The sequence below is a fragment of the Protopterus annectens genome, chromosome 3.part0 (assembly GCF_019279795.1).
Source record: "Protopterus annectens isolate FY-2018-M chromosome 3.part0, PAN1.0, whole genome shotgun sequence".
In the NCBI taxonomy this organism is placed as follows: domain Eukaryota; kingdom Metazoa; phylum Chordata; order Ceratodontiformes; family Protopteridae; genus Protopterus; species Protopterus annectens.
The window spans coordinates 1,167,025,542-1,167,052,736 of record NC_056731.1 but is presented as its reverse complement, the minus strand read 5'-3'; the positions used below and the strand labels follow the sequence as shown (position 1 = coordinate 1,167,052,736).

Below are 27,195 nucleotides of genomic sequence, written 5' to 3'. Positions count from 1 at the left end.
AGTCACTTAGCTATTTATGCAAGAGAAGTCATGAAAAGCTTAGAGAATGCCAGTATCCCACTGTTGCAATCGAAAAATAAAAGTAAATGAAATGGAAATAATGACTATACAAATAATTTATTATTGCTTGACAAAGCATTTGCTAATGAAGTAATCTGATATCTTATAACTTCCAAACGTATCCATTTATAAAAATGTATAGATCATAACTTTCCTGGAGAGATTTAAGCTAGCTGAGTTTCTGGACCGAATATGTGTCAAGATGGGCTGTCCAAGGTACATATCATTTAGGTTGTCCTGGGTATATATCAGGCTATTATGCAGACATGCATGTGAAAAAAATACACACACAGACGTGCAATATATGCATGCATACAAACATACATGTTTTATATACATATATATATATATATATATATATATATATATATATATATATATATATATATATATATATCTGCTTAAAAATGATCTAAACTGCATACTATTGACAGCTAAATTATCTAAACACAAAATATTGACAAAATCAAAGTTATACCATGGAAGGATTTATGCCTTTTCCCCTCTATTGTGCAACCTCAGAGTTGATATACATAATTAGCAGGGGGTAGAGGGCTGCAGGGGGCTTGCCCTCCTGCAAAAATATTGGTTTTGGATGTGGTTAGATTTTTGTTGATATTTTGTGTTTATATATATTTTTGAGTTTAGAAATGTTTGCTTTCGATAGTATGCATTTTAGATTATTTTAAGGAGACTAATATATGTGTGTGTATATCCATATAAATATATTATATATATATATATATATATATATATATATATATATGTGTGCGTGTGTGTGTGTGTGTGTATATAATATTGTATTATGTATGATTGAATGTACTTAATGTGAAATAGCAGCGTTAAGAATTTTGAAAGTTCATAATATCGAATGTCCTAAATATCAAACCCATAAAAGATTAAGAAAGGAAAACTATTTCCTTTCCCAATTTTCACATTAAAAACTCCTTTAACACTAGCTTAAATTTGTCTGAATAGTGGCAGTCTTACGGGAAGTTATTTTGTAAGCTATGGTGTAGGGTTAGATTTGGTGGAATGGGCGGGGTTAGGTGAGCTTCACTGTAAGCTCTCGTGGTCTCTCCACCTTTTTTATTTTTTTCATAAAGATAGGAGTATGTGCTGGACTACCCTTCTCAACATTATGACCATTCTACTACTCATATGTTTGGCATTATAAACTGCACCTGGCATTTGTCGACCAAATGTACATTTAACAAAATGCAGGTGAACCACACATACGGATATAGACATAGATATAAATATAGATATAGATTTAGATGTAGATAGAAATATAAATATAGTAAATCTTAACTGGGATACCCCTGGTGTGCATGTGTGTGTGTGTGTGTGTGTGTGTGTGTGTGTGTGTGTGTGTGTGTGTGTGTGTGTGTGTGTGTGTGTGTGTGTGTGTGTGTGTATGTGTGTGTGTGTGTGTATGCATGTGCTCTTTCTTGAAATGTTGGCACTCGAAAGGCTAGGTGCAAAAACACAGGAAAAAAAGCCTGAACATGCAGAAGAAGAGGAAATCTGAAACATTGTTCTTCTCATTTAAACTTTTATGCCGGAGATCAAGTCCCTCTGCACCCCTCGATGTGGGAGCAAACATCACACACACCCCCCAAACTTATATATATATTAATTAGAGATCACCAAAACTGTATGTCAACCAAAATAAGGGAGGAGGATAGGATACCACTTTGGCCAAACTGAAAATAGAAGAAAAAGGGAGAAGTAGGGAAGGATGTAAAGCTGCAGTAGTGATAAGTCGGACATCGATTTTCTGGTAAGTTCTTATACAACTGTACTAAGTCCTTTGTATGATCACTGTTGCAGTACTACTAACCATTGGGAAATGTCCCAAAGGTTTTTTAAGAGTCCAGCGAGGAGGAATGAAGAATAGGGCTGGAATCCAAGACTCCTTGCAAGAAAGACCCTGCAAAACCAACTCTAGTCCTAGAAATAGCATAAGTCATATAATGTTTAGTAAAACTATGTACAGAGGACTAAGTAGCAGCTTCTAAAATAGATCTGTAATCAGGGCCCTTGAGGGGAAAAAAGCACCAGAGGAAGCAGCAGCTCTGATAGAATGGACTTTGACCAAACCTAAAGACTCTTTGCCATTAAAAGAGTAACAACAGGAAAATGGCAAAGATCATTTGTAAGTAGTTTGTTTATAAACAGGAAGGCCCAACTTTTTATCCTGAAAGGGAAAAAAAAAGTTGGCCTGGCTTTTTTTTTCAAAGTAATACCTACATTGTTTATGAGCTTCTAAAGAGTGCAGAATTCTTTCCCCCTTGTCGTGAGGGAAGGGAAAAGATAGGGAGATTAATTGTCTGATTTAAAGATAGCTCATTCACCACCTTAAGCATAAAAGAGGAGTTAGTCCTGAGTATAATCCTATCTTTGTGAAAAAAACAAGAAAAGGAGAAGGGGCCATGAGAGCTTGCAGTTCAGAAACCTGTTTGACAGGAGTAAGGACCACTAGCAAGACTGTCTTCCAAGTAGAAAACTTAGAGAAGCAGTGGAGGCAGGCTCAAATGGGGGGAGTGTCAACTTCTCCAAAACGTAATTCAGGTCTCAACAAGGAGGAATGGATTTTCTAGGGCCCTTAGGGGCACCTTTTTAAAAACTGCCCTCAAAATGTGAGTACAAAGGCGGATCAAATGAAAGGCAGGTAGAAATGGCTGACAAATGTACTTTTATAGAAGAATATACCAACCCTGAATTGAGCGGCTCACACTAGTAAGATAGAGTGAGAGTAATACCCACTTGATAAGGGTCCTGATTCTTCTTGTGGTACCAAATAGAAAATCCCTTCCATTTAGAAAATTTAGATTTTCTTGTAGACGCTTTTCTAGTTCCCTGTAATACCTGTAGCACATCTTATAAATGCTGGTGCCTAAAAGGTATTAGAATTTAATCATCCAGAGGGGTAGATTCAGAGTCTGGAAATTCAGTTATATTAGTGAGCCTTTTTGCTGTGTGAACAAATCCATCCTATAGGATAACTTGTGGTGATTACCCTGGGCCAGATGAAAGAGAAAGGGGAAACAATGCTTTCAGAGCCAGAGGGAAATCACCAGCAAGATGTTCATCTTGTCCTTTTTTGATTTACAAAGGAATATCCCTTTCATGAAGAAGACATGGTGTGCATTTGTCAAGTTCCTGGAAATGGAATCCCCCTACAAAAAAGCTTAAGATGTCTGCTCTGATTGGCAACAAAGAGATCTATCCAAGGAGGATGCCAATGATGAATAATCTGTAGGAAAACCTCTCTGTTCATCATCTGTTCATGAGGGTCTGCATGGGATATGCTTAAAGGATTTGCCATCAAATTGTCCTCCAAGGGAGAATACACTCCTTGAAGAAGCAGAGTTACATCCTAAGCAGTCATTTCCAACCTGCAAAGGCAGTAAGATCATTCCCACCCTGCTTATTTATATAATGCATAACTGTGATGGCTGTAAATATCTGAAGGTTGCCCAGAGACCAAAGGTAATGTACAGATTGCAAAGCTGGAATTGCCCCTTTCATTTCCTTGATATTTATGTGGTCCTTCTTGTTCTTTCTAGACCATAGAACCTGGACCACTGCATTCATGAAACAGGCCACACAAGCCAGGTCTGAAGCATCTAAAAGAGATCATGAAAAGGGGAAGGAACTAGAAAAGGCAACCCTGGTTTGACAGATATGAGTCATTAACCAATGAAGCTCCCTTTTGACAAACAGCAAGTGAAGAACTGGCAAGTTCAGAGGATGGCAATGTTGTGTCCATATTGATTTTAAATACCACCAAATCTTCCTCAAGTTTTGTTTGGCCCAAAGAATCATAAGAATGATGAAGGCCATAAAATCCAGGGCTCTCAAGATCTCTCTTGCTAAGGCCATGTCTAAGGAAAGGAGAGAATGGAAGTATTCCATTACAAAAAACATTTTTTCCTGCGGAAGGAATGTTATCGTGGGCAAAAAGTGATCCTGCAAACCAGAAACACCAGATCCTGGGAGGGAATCAGATTAGATTTTTGATGTTTGCTGTGAATCCCAAAGAGAGAAGTTGATTCATTGTAAAGTTTAGATCTAGAAGAAGCTTCTTCCTTGTAGGAACCTGAAGCAGCAATCATCCAAATAAAGGAAAATTTGAATTCCCTGAAAGTCTGCAGAAAGCAGCAACCACAGCTAGGCACCTTGTGAAAACCCTTTGTGCTGCAGAGTACCTGAAGGGCAAAGCATAGTATTAAAAATTATATTCTGAAACAGAATACCATAAAAACCTCCTGTGGTCCATATGGATCAGAATATGCAGATATACGTTTTTAAGGCTGAGGTCTCCAAAAAGTCTTGGGACATTATCACTGGAAGTAAAGACTGCAGAGTGAGCATACTGAATTGTGGGACTCACAGAAGCAGATTGAGAAGGGACAAATCCAGAATGGCCCTCCGTTTTCCCTCTTTTCTGAGGACCACGAAAAGTCTTGTATAAAAAAAAAGTTCCCATTTTTTGGGAATGAAACAGTTCTTTAGTGTCCTGGAGAAATAACCCCTTCAAAATTGGAGGAACTAAATGAGCTGATCTGAAGGGACAGAAGAAATTCCCGATCAGAGAGGCAGTGAATGCCATGAAATTCTGTAACTACTCTGAATGATAGAAAAAATCCATTGGTCTCTGTTAATTGATTCATAAGTTGAAATGGATAGGTAAGTTTATATAATAGTGGGGTTAAGGGTAAACCAAGGTGGGTGGGGGGGAGGCAGAGGCAGATAGTCACAAGAAGACTGGTTTGTCAGAAAATGAGGATTAGAACCCTTAAATTCCTGCTTAGGTTTGTCCTGACATCTCTTTCTTGAAAATATTTTAGCCACTTTGGGGAGCCTTTTGATCATTATCGAAGAAAGAGCATACCTTGGCATGGTAGTTCCTTTGAAATCTAGGGAGACTAGAGAGAGCAATCTGTTTAAATTCCTTCATTATTTTACCTTTCTCGGGAAGTCTCTTAAAATGTCAGCAGCAGGACCAAAGAGAGAACATCAACTGGTGGATCAGGAAACATAGTGTTTTCTTCCTCTAACTTATTCCCCACACAGGAATGGATCTGAAAAGAGTTAGCCAGGGAATCCTCATCTGAATAGGACTCTTTTTCCTCCGAAGAAGGATCCCTCCTTCAGTGGGGAAACAGTGGATGGAGGGATAGCATGAAGAAAGAACTACAGAGGCTTCAAAGACACCAAAGCTTTGTACTCTCCAGGGAAGAATTCATACTACTCCTTCTGAAAATCCCTGATGGCTAAGGAGAAGGAGAAGAATGCTTCATCTTCTGCCTTTTCTTAGTAGAAAGAGGAGCTTGCACATGATGAGGAGACTCAGACCCCTGGCCTGTATGAGGGGAACCTGGTATTTGCTCTCAGACAAGAATTTGGGAAATGCCATTGGGTCCCTCTGAAATAATTCGCCTCTGTTCCCCCTTCAGTGCTGAGGTAGCCATTTGATCTGTCAATGTGGACATGCTAAAGGATCTCACCATGTCAGCCTCCAGTGGGATCATGACAGAGAAAGAAGCCAGTGCATCTGGATGGTCCAAGAACTCATCAGGAGATACAGCGGAGATGCTCAGTTCCAAATGGACAGCTGAAGCATATGATTTAGACTTTCACAGCTTCTTTTTCAGCTGATGCAGGATGTCTGAGCAAGAAGGCCCATCTCCATTTTATGTGCATGAGCTCTTTAAGTCTTTGGTTTTCAAAGCAGATCCTAACGGAGGACTAATGACTCCTAAGCATCTTAGGAATGAAATATTGGTAAATAGAGCACTTTCTATATTCATGACTGGCTCCTAGGCAAAAAAGTCATTTAGTATGGCTGCCCCTGTAAGGTATTTGCCTTCCACCATCATATTATCCCTTCTTAGTTGACATGAAAAAGGTTAATATTTTGTTACAAAATAACAAAAAGAAGAATTTCCCCAATGGAATACTTATATGCCCCAACAAGTCAAACTAGCAGCAATTGTACATCTTAAAGTCCAACAAAGAAGTGCAGGTTCATTGTTCAGGCTAGCATCTAAAAAAGTTCTGAGGTACTTTGCACAGGTACATCCTATGTTCCTCATAGCTCTGGCATGCTTTGGTCATATATTGAACATATGGGACAACAGGAAGATGCCTAGACTTTGGTATCCTTGTCGGACGTACAGCTATCCCTGGTGGTATATCCCAGTAGTTAGTAGCAACAGTAATCATTGAATGGACATCTAGTCTTTCTGGGTGAAAATACAAATAGGGGCAATATACTGAGGAATTTAGTTGGGGTGGAGTGTTCACATTATGACCAATGAACTATGATTTAGTGCTGAACTATTACAGACGTTGGTGGAAGCCTTATGTAAATATTCCACACTGGCAGACCTCAGTTGTCCCAACAATGCTGTGGCTGAGCCAGGGACACTGCCTTATGGTGTCTGTACATTGCTATTGGCAGTCAAGGTATTTTTCTGAAAACTTTCCACAGGTATCCATAGATTTGAACCTGGGCCTCTGATCACATTATCATGCAGTAGACCGATATATATGTTCATAGGTAAGTACTAGTCTAGCTGCCCTTTCAGGCTATTTTAAGCCTAGCCAGTTTTATCCCATTTAGTTATAGATTGGTCTTACCCATTCCGTGGTTTATAATTATATATTACCACAATGAGAATAATTATGATCAGATCATAGATAATTTGAAGAGACCCATGTATGGGGTAAAGCCTTTAGAAGCTGTCTCTGTCCGTTAGTGGTACAGGGACAGTCCTTGAGCAAATGTTTGGCTTCTCATCCATAAATCTAAGTTGCACTTGAATATGGACAGGGATGAACTTTGTTTTATGTGGATGGGGAGTCTGTTCCATAGCAGTGGTATCCTTTGTGAAATATATCTGTCCCTCCAAACCATTCTGTTGATGCTGCAGAAAAGGTTTAGATCTGATGTCATTTGACTTGCTGATGTTCAGTAAATACATCAGTAATGGGTTGTAGGATGACTTGTACACCAGACACAGGTCACCTCTTAGCAATCTTTAGGATACTGTGTATAGTGAGAGAGCTTTAAGTCAGTCCATGTAAGACCTGTTGTTTAGGCCTTGTATCCTTTTAGTAAGTTATCTGTGTAAGTGATCCAGTTGTTGCATGTGTCTGGACAGATACATGCCAAAGGGGGCAGTATATTAAATGATTGACCTAATGTGGGACGATTAAAGGGGAACAATGACATTCCTAGATCTAGACACAATCCCTTTGTTTATAAGCTGAGTAATATAGAAGGACTATTTTACAACAGACAGACAAATGTTGGTCAAACTGTAGGTCACTGTCTACATAAGTTCCCAAATCCCGAACAACTGGGTCACCTCTTAGATGTCTATTGTCAATGTGGTAGTTCCCTGGGGTAGAGGACTTCCCAAATGATACAATAATGCATTTTTTGGCATTTAGTTTCAGTCCATGATTAAGGTACCAGATATTTGAGACAAAACTTCCTGCAAGACGGTTAAATCATTTGGAGATTCAATGATGGCTCCTAGCTTGCAGCCATCTGTAAATTTAGTTAGCCAGAGCCCTTTGGTAGTGGCTTTTACTTCAGAAAAGTAGATGCCAAACAGGAGAGGGGGGCTTCACTGGTGATTGGTCTCTTTGTGGAGGTAACTTCCCCTAACTTGATTATCTGTGTCCTATCTGTGAGGCAGATGGAAATCCAGCAGGCGACACAGAGGTTTATTCCAGGTTTATTTAGCTTTTCTACTATGCCTGATGGGCAACTGTGTCAAAAGCTTTGGACAGGTCAAGGTATGCAGTGTGTACCATTTTGCCTTCATCCATTGCTTTGGTGACCTTTTCCAAAAAATCTACTAGGTGGAGTAAGCATGACCTGCCTTTGACAAATCCAAACTGAGACATAACCAATGTTTGGAGGTTCCCTATGTCCTGACTGATGCATGTGAGGCTGGTCAGACTTATGGGTCTGTAATTGTCCTGGTCTGGGGAAGTTCTTCCCATATGCAGGGAAAGGACTGTAGCTGCTCTCCATTCACTTGGTACAAAACCTGTATGGGGGCTGAGATTGAACAGTGTTGCTCGGGACGTGGCTAAATCGTGCTTCATGTTATTTAAGATGCATGAAGGGATCATATCTCTCAACCTCTTAGCACAAGAAATCTGGACAAAGCCTGAGATAACGGGGGACAAAGGCCCAAAAATATGGACACATTTTAGATATCGCTCTTATTAACTTAGAAAGTTGCTACAATAATAGAATTTGTGTTAGCATGCATTTTCTAAAGGATATGAAGCATGAAACTCAACTACATGTCATGATTTAGTGACTTTAATCTTACATCATCCCAGTCATTTGTCAAAAAACATATTTTTTATGAGGAATCAACCAAAACTATGAGACAAAAATCTGGACATTCTGCAAAACTCTGTACAGTTGAAAGGTATTCTAATGATATTGACAGGACCTACTGATGTAGTATTTTTAGCTTTTGATAGCACTTTTAGGACTTGGTCTTGTGTGATAGCTAGCTGGAGGCAAGACAGTTTCAGGTGTATCTTGAGGGACAATAAGAGGAGAGAGAAGGGTAAAGTTACAGCTAAATTTATTGCCCACTAGGTACTATTTCTTCAGCTTCAGTGTAGGTAACATTGTTCACAATCAGCTCAGTACATTGCTGCATTGTGCTTTTGACATTAAGAACATCACTAAAAAAATGCCTTGTGAATTTGTTTGGCTTGGGTAGCTATTTTATTAAGCTCCTGAGTTTACTTGAGTAACAAGGAATCTAACATTCTAGTAATTACTCCTTACATTTGGTCAAATTTTTTTTATTATTATTATAAAGCTTGTTGATATTATGCTTCTACCATCCGGGTTTGTTTCTAGGGCACATGCATCTACATTTACATTTTTAACTGTTGAAGAAAGCTGGTTACAAGTCTCCAAAGGTTTGTATTTTGCACAATTGCATGAATATAGATCCGTTTCTGCTTTTACATTCACACCCAAAATGCATAGTAAGCAAATCAGAACTATAGCTGTGACACAGTGCTTCATGAATATATTACTCTCAGCCTATGACTGCATAGTGAAAAAAATGCAGTACTCAAGATCCATACTTTAGGAACACAAGTGGCAGTCTTATGAGTAGCACACAGCAGCAAACGTGCACATTCATTGTTGAGGTCTTCTGTCGACGTTTCTTTGCAGTGCTACATAGTATTGTAGAAAAAAGCAGTTTGCCTCATGGTACCTATCTGATAAGAGAACGTTTGTAGCCTGATTTCATACAGTGCAAAATTAGCACAAGCCATAATCCCTTTTATGCTTTTAAAATACTTTGTGATGCTTTCAAGTATTATATCTCACATTTTAAAGTGTCATTATGTAACATAAAGCTGAAGGGAAAAGCACATGAAAAAAGGCACAGTGCTTGTTTGTCATGAGTTTATTTTATGTAATAGTATTTCATATTTTACTACAAAGTAGTCCTTATATCTTTTGTTTTCTCTTGTTTAACCAGGAATTAGATATCAACAGCCTTCCAGCTTACAAGAAGAGTATTATGGCCCTATCAGATGGTGGCAAACTTTACCGAACAGAACTGGCATTAGTGCTTTGTGCTGACGACAGTTAAACATTTTACAAGTCTGGCATTTGTCAGCACTTCATCTACACAATACTGTGCACTCAAACGGGTTAGGTTGTACTTTTATCTGTAAATTAAACTGATTGCATATAGGCAAACTGCCAAGTTCTGTGGCACATTCAGTTTGTTGTTTCTACACTGTTTGTAATGTACAGCTTTTGTAACTACTGTATAAGATTAATTGTACTGTCTGGTTAGATGAGACTGTATATTCTAAAATGCAAAACGGATATATTCTCAACTCTGTAATCATGGCTGGGAATGATCTCTAAACAGGTCTAATGCTTTTATTTTTGCTTAGTTATATTATGTGACTTTCAGTAATATTTTTTTGCAAAAATACTGATGTGTGTGTGTGTGTGTGTGTGTGTGTGTGTGTGTGTGTGTGTGTGTGTGTGTGTGTGTGTGTGTGTGAGAGAGAGAGAGAGAGAGAGAGAAAGAGAAGGAGAGATACTGAATACATTTTATAAAAAGAGTCAAGCTATCTTCAACTCTAAAATAACTTGACAAAGCAAGTTGTAGCTTCCTTCCTTTAGAACAGAAATAGCAAAGATTAGCAGATTTGAAAAGCTAGTGTCACTGTTTAAATTAGCTTAACTTCTTCCAAGTGGTTTGGGTTACGTACTGGCATTAAAGAAGGTTGTGCGAGGGCGCATTAATCATGGATTTTATAACTTGTATATCCTGAGAGACATATGGCTTTAAGCTTTTTTGAAGTATTTACAATCTTAGAGGCTATAATAATTAATAAATGCACTGTTTCTATACCAAAATAAACTATGTATTCTGTAATTAAATTTCATATAACTGAACTCCACTGTACTGTGTGTTTTTTAATAAGCCACCATTTATTTCTCTTTTTACACAGTGCCACCCTACCATTTTAAAGTGCAGTATTGACTGTAAGTCTTAATGAGGTCATGCTTCTAATTTATGTCAAAGTAATGACAACTAACAGATATAATTTCTGTGACACATAGGTTATCTAATAAAGATACTAGAATTTGATATCAGAACGCTGCTCTGCGATTCCTGTATAATTCTAGTTACAGAAGTATGACATAAGGAAAGTATTGAACTGAAAAAACCTTTGGACTTCTGTATGTTAAGCAGACACTCTGAGCATACAATAGGAGAGTGATTCATATTTTTTGCTATAAATTATATAACTTTTAAGATAAAATCAAATGTACCTCAGGGAATGACGCAGAATTTGTAGTAGTGAAGTTTCAACAAGATTATACTAAATGAAATGTTGGACATGGATTTTTATAGGCTGCCTCACTTTACTGTTGATGTTTGGTGTAAAGCCTGGGAAGATCTAAGCACTTTAACCAGACTACCAGCTTTCATTGCTTTATCACTGGAGAACTGATCATACCAAATGTTGGCTTGAAAAAATCCTATACAGTCTAAAGTGAAGTATTTCTTATCTGTGAATGGATTAAAATGAGTAACTGATGCTCCCAAGAGAGGAAATACCCTGCTGGATACATCTCATGAGCTATCAAAAGGTTATATGCAATGTCTCTTTTAGTGGAGTGTATCCGGTTATTGACTACCACTTTACCACCTGCTGTATCTTCGCACTTTATGATTCCAAAAGCAGAATTTTCAATGTATCTCCAAAATAAAAATAAATAAATAAATAAATAAATAAATAAATATGCACAGAAAATATAGTGTGGCTAGTTGCAAAATAGCTTCTTACAGATGGATTGCATGTCCAAAACCAATCAGCCGACATGCATATGCAGAAGACTGCTGCACTTAGCATGTTGAGAATGCAGATCTGCAGAGTAACCAAGTGTGCAGGAAATGGGACCTACAGCAACATGGCAACAGCAGCATCAGTTACTGAGACATGCCATGCCATAATGTTTAAAGAGCTTTCCCCCCAACAAGGAACACTGCATTGAGTGATGAGGTGCCGCATGAGCAGCAAACATGATATCACAGGATATAGATTCAGTTTGATGAACTGGTTATAGGTGGGATGAGATGCCAGGCTGGCAGTCTATACTGAAGGAATGCATAACTTATAGAGTTTGGTAGCATGTAGCATAGGCATGTACCGAACATAAACAAAGCAGATGCAGGGACTAAGCACTGTTAATAGACTTAACAATAACTTATGCACATGATGCATGGCATAAGACAATAGTGAATATGCAACCCCAAGGAAGATAAACACACAGCAAAGGACACAGAACACAAATCAGTATAAAAGGTGTATAACAACAGCCAACAACTGGAAAGATTCCTAGCTGGGTCAGCCAGATAACTCTCAGTCTGTTAGGATGATCAAACAATCTTCATGTTCTGTCCTTCATCCTGTACAAATGAAGCACAGCAAGGTCTATATCATGAAATCAAATGTTGTAAATGCCGAATACCGGAAGGCCGAACGTGGTAGTTCGAAAGTTGAGAATGTCGAAGCTGTGGAAACCCGAATTCTTTCCCAGGGAAAGAATCCAGTTGGCCGTTTCTGCGGCTTCGGCATTTTTGGACCGGGTCAAGGTAAATGTACGAACGGGTAGTGACGGACTTTAGGGTTAGGGCGCGGGTCAGGTAAGTGTGCGATAGTGATGGACTTTAGGGTTAGGGCACGGGTCAGGTAAGTGTGCGGTAGTGACAGATTTTAGGGTTAGGGCGCAGGTCAGGTAAGTGTGCGGTAGTGACGGACTTTAGGGTTAGGGCGCGGCTCATGTAAGTGTGCGGTAGTGACGGACTTTAAGGTTAGGGCTGGGTTAAGGATAATGCATAGATAGTAGTATATGTTAGGTTTAGTGTATGTTTTGAAGGTGTTTGGTGTGATTGTGTTATGTGTGTGTTTTTCAGAACAGCACATTTTTTCCCTGGGAAAATATTCGCTGTTTTGAAGTGTCAGTGTTATCCGAATTCGATCTTGAACTTATAGTGTTCGACACTTTGGAAGTTTGATTTCATGATATAGACCCAGCACAGCATATGGTCACAGTTCAGCAACGATATTTTGATAGAAGTGATTTATATATGCTTGTTTTGTAATTATAAAGGCAATCTTGTGATTCAGGTGCACACAATGATGCAGCTCAAGTTATTTCTGTATCCTTGGAAACCCAGCAGAGTCTGATGTACTGGCATATGACTGGTGAAAATGCATGGCTGTTGTGTTATAACATGCTGCTTCACCATTGTCACCTGGCTACATAAGTCTCACCAAACCACAAAAAGACACCTTCCAACTCTTCAGCTGCTAATCCACAGAGTGAAAAGAATGAAGCTGGGATCCCTGGCAAAAATGCAAAAGGCACCAAGGAGTGCAGATGCATCACCAATGGGGTGCTCTATCCATTTGCAGCTGTGACGTCCTCATGCTGAACCCTGCACCAAGCAAACTACACAAAGAGGCCTTTGTCATGTGACAGAAAACAATTTTTGGAAGAGTATCAGCAATGTAGGCTCAAAATGGGTGATGATAAGAGGTGACTGCAAGATCACATATGGATCCACAGGGCACATTAATAATCCTTAAGACATCAGTGTTTGTGCCTGTGAAGTCCAATAAGACATCAGCGGATGAAACACCTACAACTGTGTTGCATCCACATGGGTAGTAACAAAGTTATGGATGATGTATACCTGGTAAGAAGATGGATGCCATGGTTCCAAAAGTGCCATTCATAACCCAATATTGTGATACAGAAAAATCCTAGGTTCTCACCAGTAATGTACTCCCAAAATGGGATGGGAGTGTATGCATTACTAATATTGTCCATTTGCATCAAATCCTCATTGCAAGCAGTGCAACTATGACCTGCTCGCTAACATCCTGAACTGCTTCCTGTAACAGTAATGCAGGTGCTTTTGACATGTAATCTGTAGATTTAACTATTCTCCCCACAGTCCTGCATTGTCCCACCGCACATGAGTCACAAGCACTGATCCATGAGCTACTTGTACACAGAAATAGAACATGCTGCAATGTAGTTGCAAAAAAAGCACCCAGGTGGTCAGAAACACTGACCACTTAGGAGTTCCCTTTGCAACTAGGTTGTGCAGCATTTTCTGTTTTAACTACTAGTTTCATGGTTGCTGCACTGTTGAACTACAAAAGGTGCAGTTGATGGAGAATGTCAGTTATTTTTTTCCTGTTGGTTAATACAAGGGGTGCAAGAAGCACTACAATTTGCACTGTAGCAACAGCACGTCTGTGGAACTAGCTTATGGCGACCCCAGGCCAGGTGGAAGCACTAGCTGTGAAGTGCTGTACCTGACAACATATATCTGTTGAATATTTGTTTAGTGTACTAAGATGTTCTGACTGTTGTAGCAGTAGTCCTATAATCCATGTATGTCTGCAGTGCATGTTTGTGTGATGCCATTTATCTTTAGAAGACCAGTGTGATAACCATGTTTCCAAACTACAGCACAGCACTGCCTCCTCAGGTATCACTCTGATGATGTCACACTTTGATCTGACACAGTCACAGCTCTGCTTGTGGGTCATTGCCCTAGTGCACACCTGTCAGACTGTATATAACTGCCATTAATACACACCATTGTTCTTTCACAGATGTTGGCAGCAGTATAGCCATTGATGGTCTTCTGCAGATCCATTTCTTTAGATCCTAGTGACCATTATATGATTCTATGGCTAACAATCTTATAATTAGGTATTATGCATACAAACCCAGTGAATAACATGCTTAGTTAAATAACGAATAAAGCTAACAAAGTAAGACTTGACAGAACTGGACAGGACCAAGTGCTTTGCAAGCATTAGTTATACAGATAAGGAGAGTAACTGAAACAAGAATTCTGGAAAGGATTCATAATCCGCCTACAGTACTGATAAAATGTTATGATATATCAAATAAAATGCTGCAACAAATGTTTAAACAAGTCATGCTACTAGTTTGAAAGCACAACCTACAAGATCTATGCTGACATTTGCAAAATATTATCACAAAAAGTTTGGGCTGAATGTAAACTTGAATCAAGACAAAAGAAACAGAACAGTCTCTTCTTTAATCATCCATCGACCCACCCATTTTTAAATCACTTGTCTCGGTGAAGGTCATAGTACACTGAGCAGGACAGATTAGATGTTGCCATCTCCACCACCAGTAAACCATGATCCCACATTTAACAATTTTGTGCTTCAACCATGGTCAGCTTGGGGTACAGGAGACCAGCAGCTCATGGTTAGAATCTTTCTTTGGCAAAGAGCAAGAAATAATTTTAAATTTACTAAACCATTATACAGTGTAAAATAAACACAATAAAAATGTGCAAAGCAAAAGGTTTTGGAGAATATGGTAGGGCAGATCAAGTACCCTGTATATCAACTGCAACTAAAACTATAATGTAGAACAGGGTGGCCTGCACCATATTTATTTAACTTTACATGAGTTGGAAATATTTCTTCGGTTCAGAAGTTACATTCTTCTGTCTAGTATCATCATGTTGCCTTTGTAAGTTTATTGAATCCTTCTAGTATCGACACCCACTGCATTTTTAATATAATATTGTATGACATCACTCTATAATAACATGGATCATAAGTATACCTGAACATTCATAAGTAATAATGTTTGCTGATTTAAAACATACAAAAACATAACTGGATTCATTTACTTTTATACACAAAGACAAAGCCATGTCATATGATCACAAATCACTTTGAGTTAAGTACATGTTATGAAGCAGCCTTATTACCATTGTATGGTATATGATACATTTTTATTGTGCACATCAGTAACTGTGCTGTAGAAACACTGACTCCATGGCATAAAGGAATGAAGCTTTGACCCAGCTAATACTGTGTAAGTAGAGGTGCTGGTACTGAAGGAGCCAGGTAGGGAGAGATGAGTGAGGGGGCAAAGCCTGCTCACCTCTCCCAGAGGTAAGCTGGAGGGGCATGTTAAAGGGACCGTCTCCTGCTAATTAATCTTCTATGTAGGCTGGTGACCAAGCAGGGGCTGTCTTCTTAAAGATGGAAAGGTGGAGTTATCTGAGGAACTATATCACTCTTGGCGGCTGATAACAGGCTCATGGGGCAACCATTACATACCCATCCCTTGACCACTAATGTAGTGTACAGAGAGGATGTTACAGCAGCAAAACAAAAAAAACATGATGGTTGCCTGGATGACAGCCATATGTGATGAAATCAGGTGTAAGATAGTACAGAATAACTTGGAAGAACATAGCTCTCAGTCTTCCATCTCCAAAATATCAAGCAACACCACTCCTGATGTGGAGCAAATGGGCAAAATGCTGAAACATTTGATAACAGCCGAGTGACGTCTCTAGGCGTTTATGCAGTTACCTCCTACTGCTCCTCTAGGCGTCAGACATTGCCTGTTCATATTTGCATTAATAATTACAAAACCATGTTACATACAAGGCATCAGAATATTTTATTTTGAAGCATACATGATGGCAAACACAATTGTTTTGATATTTGAACTCTGTTAATGATCATTTGTTAGAGCTGTAAGGTGACAACTTCATTTTTTAAAGGCTGAAGCCACACCCACTGGGAGTTAAAGGTACACACTCAAAAGAGCTCTACTGGAGGGAATAAGTTTTTTGATGAAATATTATGATTCATTATTACTTACTACATAAATTTGTTTAAAACATCTTAACAATGAATGTATCCCAAACCCTTCTAATGTGAAACAGCATGGAGCATAAAACTTTTAAGCCTCAAAATGAGTAAAATTCCTCTTAAAGAAGAACAGCTGAGAGATATTGGACAAAGTTGCAGCAATCAGTCAGATGGTCAGAGGGTATAGGAGTGCAAAAACAAAAAAAGTGTGCTATGCTTTTAAATATGACAGCCATAACGCATCACAAGAAATGTAACGTGCCATTTTTAATCTGCTAGTTAAACACTTAAAATTATTTTCTGTCATCTACCAGTCAATCACAATAGCAGCAACTGGGAAAAGAATCATTAACATGTTTAGCGCTACCTATTCTAAAGACCGTTGTTGTGCCCCATTACTGTTTCTTGCTATTTTGCTTCTTCTCGTTAAGGGTCTATATGTCTGGAATACTTTGACAGTCTCATGAAATCTAAATGACCAGGGAATGAACCTGGGATACTGAGATCTACTTTGACCTACCATAGTCCATTATATTGTACCAATCTATTATGCATAACCTCACCATAACCTAACAGACCATCACACTGTATATTTAAGTAACTGTATTTTTTGAGGGCAATCTTTGCCCTGTTGCTTGTCAGTCACCAGCCCCCTCCCAGCCAAACAGCCCATGTTTTCCCTATTACTAGGGCTAGGGTTGAAAGGGAGGCAGACGTCTAGCTGTACTGTCCCAGATTCCCCACATTTAGTATATTCCTCAACTTTAAGTTGAGGTACAAAAAATAAAAAATGTCCTCTCATACATGAGGACCAAAAAAGGTCTTTCTATTTTTAAAGCTGTAGCAAATATGCACAAGACAAATTGCACTTCTGTATGTGTTCCCCAAGCACCTACAACCCCCCACCCCCAGGAAAGACAAGCAGGCCATGCCACTTCAATCCTCTCTCTGGCTGCCTAGATCTTCCAGTGCCAAGACTGGTAATCAAATCCTGATCATAGGATCACTCTGAGCTATGGAGCAGGCCAGTAATTGTAGTACTTCTTTATTTACTTATTTGCAACTATTTAAGAAAAAAGTCATGACTGGGCTGGAAGCCCCTTTTCTGTGGAGGGGCAGGGAGAAAAACTCCAAAAAAGGCAACTAACAGTATGCAATACACTTTTCAAGGAATAAATGTAGAAATACAGAGAATAGTTGAACACATATACATACAAACACCCTGATGTTGGGTGATTCCAATTACCCAAACATTAACTGGGAGAACTACTCAAGTACAAATTCCCTTGCCCAACATTTCTTAGAATTTATAAACTCAAACGTCCTGGATCAACTGGTCAACACCCCCACCAGAGGTGACAACATATTGGACCTGGTCATCACCAACTTGGGCGAACAGTGTTCCACACTAGAGGTCAACCCCTCGCTGGTTAGATCTGAACATAAACTAATCACTCTGGATATCCACATTCCGCCACCACCCATGATCAAAGAAACCACTGTGAAAAACTTTTCAAAAGCAAACTTCACTTTACTTAAGACCAAGGTGGGAAGTTTCAAAGCCCCCATGCTAAAGGATAACGCTGTCCAAGCAGCAAAATCCTTTACTAATACACTCTATGGGCACCTACAAGAATGCATGGATCATGCTATCGCAAACAAAACCAAGACTCACTCCTCCAAGAAAAGGAAACCAGTCTGGTGGACCCCTGCCATAAACAAGTTATACAATAGAAGGAGGAAACTAGTACAGAAAAGAGTAAAATCCCAAGAAGGGAAGACATCCCTGATCAGTATCAGCAAGAAACTGCATTCCCTCATAAAATCATCCAAGGCTAGCTTCGAAAGAAAAAATTGCCATGAACTCCAAAGATAACCACAAGGCATTCTTTAACTATGTCAAGAATCTAAGTGGCAATACTCAGATCTGCTCGGAGTTAGTGCAGAATGGCACAAAATACACTGAACCGACCGATATAGCCAACATCCTGGCAGACAGGTTCAGTGCAAACTTCACCCCCCCCCCTCATCCCCAAAAGGGCCCATAACTATACCAGAAGAATGTAGTGCCCCTGAAATCACAGACACTCAGGTTAAAACAGCCCTCTTCAAAGCCAAAAACACAGCATCAATGGGACCGGATGGTGTCCCAGGCTGCGTCCTACATGAGCTCAAAGATGAACTAACCCCTCACCTAAACACACTGTTTAAACTCAGCCTCTCCACAGGCTACATACCCACAGAGTGGAGCACAGCAACGGTTATTCCGCTCCACAAAGGTGGAGCCACAACGGACACCGGGAACTATCGCCCTATAAGCCTAACTAGCTTGGTCTGCAAAGCTATGGAGTGCATCATCATGGATCTCATTAACAGAGAAATGGAAACCTCCAAACACTGGACCCTACCCAGTTCAGCTTTGTTAAGGGCAGCTCGTGCCTCCTAAACCTGGTGAACTTCTTAGAGACAGTTACCAAGACTATAGATGAGGGAAAGGTGGTCCACACAGCCTACCTAGACCTTGCAAAGGCCTTCGACACCATTCCCCACTCAGGTATTATAGACAAGCTCACCAGCCTGAACATAAACCCCTACATCATGAGATGGGTTGCCAATTGGCTCATGGACAGAACCCACATGGTAAGAGTTGCGGGAGCTTGGTCTGACTCTAAACTGGTTACAAGTGGCATCCCCTGGGCTCAGTCCTAGGACCCCTCCTGTTCGGCATATACTTCTCAGAGGTACAGGCAAGCACAGGAGGACTATGGCTGACCAAGTTTGCAGACAACTGCAAACTAGGGGCTATAATTGACTCTCTGTCTGACACAGACATCCTCCAAAAGGACCTCACTGAGACAGATACCTGGTGTCAAAACCATGGCCTCAAGCTAAATGCCAAAAAGTGCATAGTCATCCCCTTTGGAAAAAACAAAGTACCCACAAACTACCACATAGGTGGTAGCTCCCTAAATACGGAAGACGTAATAAGTGATCTGGGGACCCAAGTAGATAGTAACCTCTCCTTTGATAATCACATTGCCAAAGTGGTTAGAAAATCCTTCTATGTGGCCCACCTAATCACAAAAGGGTTTGCATCCAGATCAAAAGAGGTCATTGGGCCGGGGGGCCCCTCTATGCATCACGCATCAGACCCATCATAGAGTACAATGTCCCATTTGGGATGTACCATACAAGACACCTGCAACAACTGGAAAGACCACAGAAGTACCTCACCAAGAGGATCACTGGCCTCAAGCAGATGCCCTATGCAGCTCGACTGAAGGAACTCCAGCTGTACTCAGTTGCATACTGCCTACTCAGAGGTGATCTCTGCCTGACATACAAGGCCATGTCCAACCCAGAATTTATGGACTTGCACCACCTAAAGAAAACCATATCCCCTCGAGCCACACACCCCAGGGATCTAAACCTCACTACAACAATAAATAGGACATTCTGGAGGGATAAATTCCTGTCCCAGAGACTTTCCATGTTCTGGAACAAGATTCCAATCTACATTAGGCAGAGTTCCTTGCTAGCCCACTTCAAGAGAAACTTTGATGAGTGGAAGGGAAACAGAAAATTTACCCCAGGGATCACTTCAATGGCCCTGCTGGACAGAGGCACAGGGAACTAATCGAAGGGGGCGGCAAAAGCCAACACATTCCAGCTAGGCTTATAAATGCCTTCAGGCAGATAGCCTAGTACCTACCTATGAACCTATACAAGATACATAGGTAAAAACAAAGCATTGTATAATGCTTATTCATAAGGTAAAGAACATTATGGAATAATGCACAATAGTAGGTGATATTATTGTAGCAATTACAGGTGACATGAATCAGCATGTAACATGATGTATGTTTAATCCAAATGGCAGTAGAGCATTTCACATTCTGGAGCCATTCAGAAGAGAATATCACATCACAGTACAGCATATCATCTTCTGGAAACAAATACACAAGAACACAGGAATGGCACTAGACAAGTGATCATGGAGATCATAAGATGCCTGGCCAAATACACCTTTAAGCAGACAAACTTAAAAGTTCTTACCACCTTTGCCAACTGGTCAGGATTAGTGTACATTTACATCTACCCATCTGGTCATCAAGACTAACCATAAAGGCAGCTAAAGTAGTACTTTGAACTGTAGTACCAAATTATTCCATAGACTGGGAATACACTGTGTTAGGAACCTATTCCTTTAGCAAGTTTTGTTTATGTTTTAGTGCAGGATTGGGTGTCAAGTGTTTGTGTTTGTAGAGGCACTGGTTTTGCAAATAAATATTCAAATATGACCTGGGCTTGCATGGCTCAAAAAGCTAGACACAGACCAGCTAAGAGAAGCTAGTAGGTTACTGAATATTAGAAGTCATACTAATCTTTTGTGATAGTTGCTGGATTTAAAACATTTAATTTTCTTGTTTAGAAATGAATGAGGCCTTCACAGTTGAACATTATGCTTGGATTTGTACATACCAAAAGGGCAATGTATTTGATGATGGGTCTGATAAAGGAGGGATATAGGGAAAGGATGATTTCCTTGGCTCTTAAAGATATTCCCTTGGTAATTAACTAGGCCAGATAGAAGAATTCCTGACTATGGTAAAAACATGATCGAATGAGAAAGAAAGAGTTGTCCACAAAAGAATGTAGGTCTCTTATGACTGTCCCTGTCTGAAGAGGAGTACCATGTATAACATATGTGTTAGGAGCAATTTTTTTTTGCCAAATGCTACTATGATACACTTTTTTATTGCATTTAACTTTACACAGTTTTCAGTACAGCAGGTATGTACATGTCCCAACACTTGCCAGAAGTGTTTAGTATTAATAGATAATAGTCCACAGCTTGCAGTCATCAGCAAACTAGGTCAACTACACTTCTGGGACATAGGCTGGAATGTCTGTAGAATAAATGCCAAACAGGAGAAGACCTAGTATGGATCCCTGTGGCACCTCACTCATTACAATTTTACATTCAGAGAATGTACCAGCAGCTTTCAGTCTACAATCTGATGGATAATCAGTTTGCAATCCAATGGACAATATAGGAGTTTGTATTAAGTTTGCCCAATGTGTCAATAATTTCAGCATGGAGAATAGCATCAAAAGCCTTGGCCAGGTCAAGATAAGCAGTGTGCACAAACTAAGCCAAGATGTGGACTTAATTTGAGTTTGAGTCTGTTACACAGGAATGTCCATTAAGGAGACTCTGCCTAACATGGCACTATGGGAGCAACAAAGAATTTAGCCAGTATATGGAAGCCCTGGAATGAGAGGTATAAGCCATTCCTAGCAAAGCAGGAAGTCTTGTCTAGCATCTCATCCCAGAATGACACATACTGAACCTTCATTCTTGGTGAAGGCAAGATACTACAGCTCACGATCAGTGTCCTTCCTGCATCTAACCCATGCATAGTAACTTCCATCATGTCTCTCTTCATGTCTCTCTGGGTGGAGCACCTTACGTCATTCACTTCCACATGGGCCACTACTTGGTCATCATCATATTTGTCTAACTTAAGGGTTCTTAGGGCCCTTGTAATGTCACAGATCCTGGCATCAGGACCAGCAGCTTACAGTAACCATGTTCTTTTCCAATATGGTGAGTGTGGTGTCTGTATGCCTAATTATAAAGTCATCTATGACTAAAACATTTCTTTATGTAGAAGTATAATTAGTGGGCTTAAGCCTGCTTTCCTGATGGCTCTTGGGTATGCTGTGTTGAATTGTACTATATGTGAGTGGAAAAGTAATAAGTGTTGCTTTGTGTGCTGATTGCTGGGTATTTTATGTCTTCTAGGAGTGTTTGGCAATTTTTTTTACAGAATCAGCATAAGATATGGACCTAATATTGTGTTGTGATTGATGTGGTGCTATGGAGGTATGACGCTTATTGAAAGTGGACTGATGTGAGATGTTTGCCTGAATGTTTTTACCTCTTCTAGGTTCTGCTAATTGTTAGCAGAATGAACATTTGGTTAGCATAAGGTAGTTGCTTCACTGGCTCAGAATACCTAATTTAATCAACCCCCACAGATGGGGTGAGAGCAGACTGGTGAGCCATGTTGGAAGAGGGTGGAAGACTGGAGCTGGTGTAGTACTCAGGCTTGGAGAGAGATTGCTGTATTAGACTCTATAGATTTATAAATGAAGTATTTAGTATTTATGGCAACACTCTGAAATTAGTTTAGAAGATAGCTAATCTATCAGCACTTAGTGAAAAGATAGATTTTTCCCACTATTATTTATAGCTGTTACCAGTGTTGGTCTTACCACTGTTTCCCACAGCTGGGAATCAATGTCTCTTTCACCAGAAGCAAAACAGTAGAACTGATCCCAAGTTGGTTCCTGAGAGGTGGGTCACAGGCTCTTTGGTGATCAGTAGTCTTGTTTCAAATGTTGCAGAGGTCTACAGGTTTGTTATAGCCGTTTTATGGTAGATGCCCTGGCACCTCATTCATTCAGCAAATCAGCACAAGAGCAACACAAGCTGCACAAGAATTCAAAATTAAAACTGAAGTAGTTTGTACCAAAATGGCAACAAACCAGTCAGGGAAGTACCACTCACACTGCACAGTCAGACACAGTCAGGAATCAATGACCCTCAGCTCCTGCTCTCACCATCAACAAAACAGTAATTTCCTAAAAAGTAGTTATCAGGCTTTCCAATGATTAGAAGTCTCTAGAACTGCTAGGAAATAATGTCCCTCTAATAGTTTGGCAAAAATGTAACCATTATGTAATTGCCAACCTGTTAAATTAACAGTGTAAAAAAATAATTTTTTTGTCACATTATTAATTTAACAGGTAGGCAATTACACAATTAATTCAGACTTATGTACACATGCTAATCAAGCATAGTTCTAGCTGGAACCCAAAGTGACACAAACGCCTCCTGTCCACACATTAATATTAATGCTGAATACAACAGGTTCACATATGCTTCTTGTTTTTATAACTATTTTTTTCTTAAAATGATGCAAAATGAAGTTTTGTTTTTACACAAAAAAAATGCTTGCATGCATAAGAATGTGTGTTCACATGTATAAGGATGTATGCAAACACACTATTGAGCAAACACAAAAGTTTGTTTCACAACTTTACATGTGATCATAAGGGGAGTGACTTCCTAAAATGATGCTTCTGTGTTTACTGATGACGGGCAATGAAAGGGGAGAGAGAGGGAATTGTGGTCAAATTTACGTAAGGGGTGAGCAGCTACACCAACACTGATGTTTAAGACTACATCAGGGTGAGAAAGTTATTCACACAGCTGTCTTAAAACAGACTTAAAAAACATTCTAGAGTTAAGGGATAAAAGCTAGCAAGCTAGCAAGCTGGCTTGTATGGAGACTGTCTCAAAAGCTTTTGATAATTCAAGGAAGACTACAGCAAAAATCTAGCCAAGCTACAGTTTCCACTGTGTGATTCCTTAAACCTCTTGTATTAGAGGTACATGGGATATATGCAAATGACCCCTTAAGGACATCAGGTGTTTCAGCTATATGGCAGTTCTGAATACCCATGACTTTTTTTTTTTTTTTGTAAGTCTGTAATAGACAAATTCAGGCCAATAAGGTGAAACCCTGCTTTATTGGCCTGAATTTCAGATATCATCTGATGCAAACAATACATGTCCAAATCAGGGTTTAGGTTGTTCTTTAGGTATTTTAACAAATAGTATAAATTTGGAAACATCTAATCATTTACAAGAGGTTGATCTTTCTGCTGAAGCAAGTGATATTAGTAATTACCCTACTATGAGTCCAGATTTATCCACTGTACAATGAAAACTTACAAAACAGAAAAAAAAAACAGAAACAGATGTCAGGGGACCATAGCTTGCATTAAAAGTAGATCAATAAAAAAGATGAATGTGGCTTCACCACCAAATAAAAAGAAAAAAAACATCAATATCAACAGATGGTTTGAATAATATCCCACTTACTAATCAAGTGTTCCAAATTATGTCTCTTTTTCTGTGAAAAAATATGGTCATGAATGGTACGACCAGATCATTGGTTACGAACCTATTAATGTCACTGTCTGAACTGTGTTGTATCCTGAAGTTAAAATAAATATTTTTTTCACAAAAATACAGGCGTAATTCTGGAACACTTGACAGGAAGTACAAAAGAAGGGCCTTGGGAGGTAATTCAAATATAATTTGTTAGGTACTATAGATTTGGTGGAATCTACTTCATCAGAAGTAATGCTAAATAAACATAATGTATCCGATTCAAATGTGATTCGAGATGCCCCTTTAATTGATAATAGTACTGTTGCCTGTGACTTTCCATTAATGACTAACACTGAAAATGATATAGAAGTACCTCAAATATTAATATTAGGAGACTCAACGTTAAAACCTACTAGATAGAATTTGTATGATATTGACAGATCGAGGGTCATTATTTCATCCTTTCTTGGACTTATACTTATTGATGTACCTGATTTGCTCACAAAGTTGTTTAAGGGAAAACAAAAATATAATGTTAGTGTTTTGTGCATGATTTATTAACTTGTTTCCAGACAAAGTTATGGCACTGTGATGTGTTAGCTGTTGAAGTACCCTCAAACTGCTGCAGTAGCATCTGTTCTCCTGCTATCTATTGTTTCTCTCCTGCTCTCTCCACTCTGTCCTCAGACCTGTATCTTTTAACACCCTCCTAACTCCTCATTGCATCCTTTAACCTATCTTTGTCTCATTCTACTAGCTACACCCTCTCTTTTTCTCTCTCTTCACAGCACACTTGGGCAACTCTGCAGTGTGCGGCTACCAACCCACCCATACAGTCCAGGAAGAAATCAGTACTGCAAAACTAAACCAATGATATCCCTTTGAACCTGAAGAGCAGGGTCAGTCCACCCAGGCATTTTACATGTATGTGTTATGATAGTGAAGCTTTAACATTAACTGTGTTACTTAGTAGTTCTCAGTGTGCTAATAACACTGACTGTTTGAGCCTTGTGTCCTCCCCCCTCCTGCTTGTGCAGTAATCCAGACTATCCACTAGACAGTATACACTTACTTCAGGTCTCTCCTATTCTCTGTGATTAAAACTTAACCCTCAAACAGCCCTTTCAGTGTTGTTTGCCTTAGTTTTGTATCTCTTGAGTCCTGCCTGTTTATTTGCAACTCTGTACATTCCCCTTCATTGCTAATGTATCTCCCTACTCTAATCTGTGTATAAACTGGCTACTAATAAGCACGTCAATGTGAAGACACACTTCCAACCTTAATAAACCTTGCTATCTCTTCTCTCCTTCACTTTGCAAGTAGAGTTTGTATTACTACTCACCCCCACTGAGGCCTTCACTCATAGTTTTCCACTGCTTGCCTCTCTGGTTTGGCTAGTTTCTTTGCATTGCACTTGGTTCAGACCCTTTTTGCTACCCCCACCCCAATACTAAGTGTATATTAGATTCCTGCTGTTTATGGAGCCATCTTTAAATTACTAGTCTCCTATCAGGACACAAGGTGTTTAAGCCCCACCCCCAGTACTAAATTTATATTAGATTCCTGCTGTTAATGGAACCATCTTTAAATTACTAGTCTCCCATCAGGACACAAGGAGTTTAGGCCCACCCCAATACTAAGTCTATATTAGATTCCTGCTGTTTATAGAGCCATCTTTAAATTACTAGTCTCCCATCAGGACACAAGTGCTCATCAGCAATGGAATTCTGCTCACCGGTAAGCCATTAAACCTCAGGAATTTCTTAGTGTTGTTTTTAGCTAATTATTTGGTTGCTAGTTAAAGAGCTACTAGTGGCAAATATAATCTTCTTTACCTCCCCAAGTGTGTACTATCAATCTGCAGTATAAAACTAGAGAAATACAATATAACATTTTACAATGACTTACCTTGCATGCACAGAAATCGGGTACCTCGTGCTTGGTTTGGTCCCACTCCACTCACCCTCACTGTGCTCTGGCTTGCTCCGCACTCCAGCCTGCCCCCAAATACCACCCACCCCCAGTGGTGCTAAATTTAAAGCTATAAAAACCACACACCCCTCCACTATAACCTATCAAAGATAACCTCCTAGATCAAACCACCCCCACACTTGCCACTAATCTTCCTAGTCTTCTTAACTTACTCCTGCTCCAAATACAGTTCCAACATAATGCCCCAGCCAGGCACTACATTATCCCTCAAAATGCTGCTACTATTTTCACTGTTACCTCTGTTACTCATTCCATATCTCCACAGCACCTACGAAAATCAGCCCTACCTAGATTTCCACTACAAAAATCCCAAACTATCACCACAACAATATCAAACACTTCTGACCACTTCTTAATTCCCCACATACCTGACCCCAACATTCCTAAAAACTACCACCCAGTTAGACCCAGGTGTATCAGCCTCAAAACTAAGCATTACCAAAAATGTATAAACAAAATTATGAAACTCATATTTGGCTTACATTACAGCCTGACAATGGCTAGAGACATCCACCCAAACCCTGGCCCATCCCCACCTGCTGATTCCAGTTCCCAGACTAATATTCTTTCTAACATAACACTGGCTAATAGGCCCCCTAATTCTCTCCTGACCTGCCAACTAAATATCAGAAGCATAAACAATAAGGTCCATAATCTGCATGCCTTCTTAGCAGTTTACTCCCCCGATGTATTATGTCTTACAGAGACCTGGCTAAAACCTGTAACTAAGGACAATGAGGTTATACCACCAAGGTATGACATACTTAGATTAGATCATACTACTAGGAAGGGTGGTGGGGTAGCTGTACTCTATAAAAATACACTAGCTGTTACTACAGTCTCCCTACAACCACCCCAGTTTAATAATGCAGAAATTTTTATTACCAAACTACAGA

The 27,195-nt window shown here is 39.5% G+C and overlaps 1 protein-coding gene across 1 annotated transcript in view; it reads left to right on the top strand.

Moving 5' to 3' along the window:
• Window positions 1-10,549, top strand: part of CALB1 (calbindin 1) — a 304,441-nt gene extending 293,892 nt beyond the window's left edge. The window contains exon 11 of the mRNA XM_044065392.1: window positions 9,612-10,549. Within this exon, the coding sequence (XP_043921327.1) occupies window positions 9,612-9,725 (114 nt within the window). The 3' untranslated portion in view covers window positions 9,726-10,549. The remainder of the gene's footprint in view (window positions 1-9,611) is intronic.
• Window positions 10,550-27,195: the final 16,646 nt, after the last annotated feature.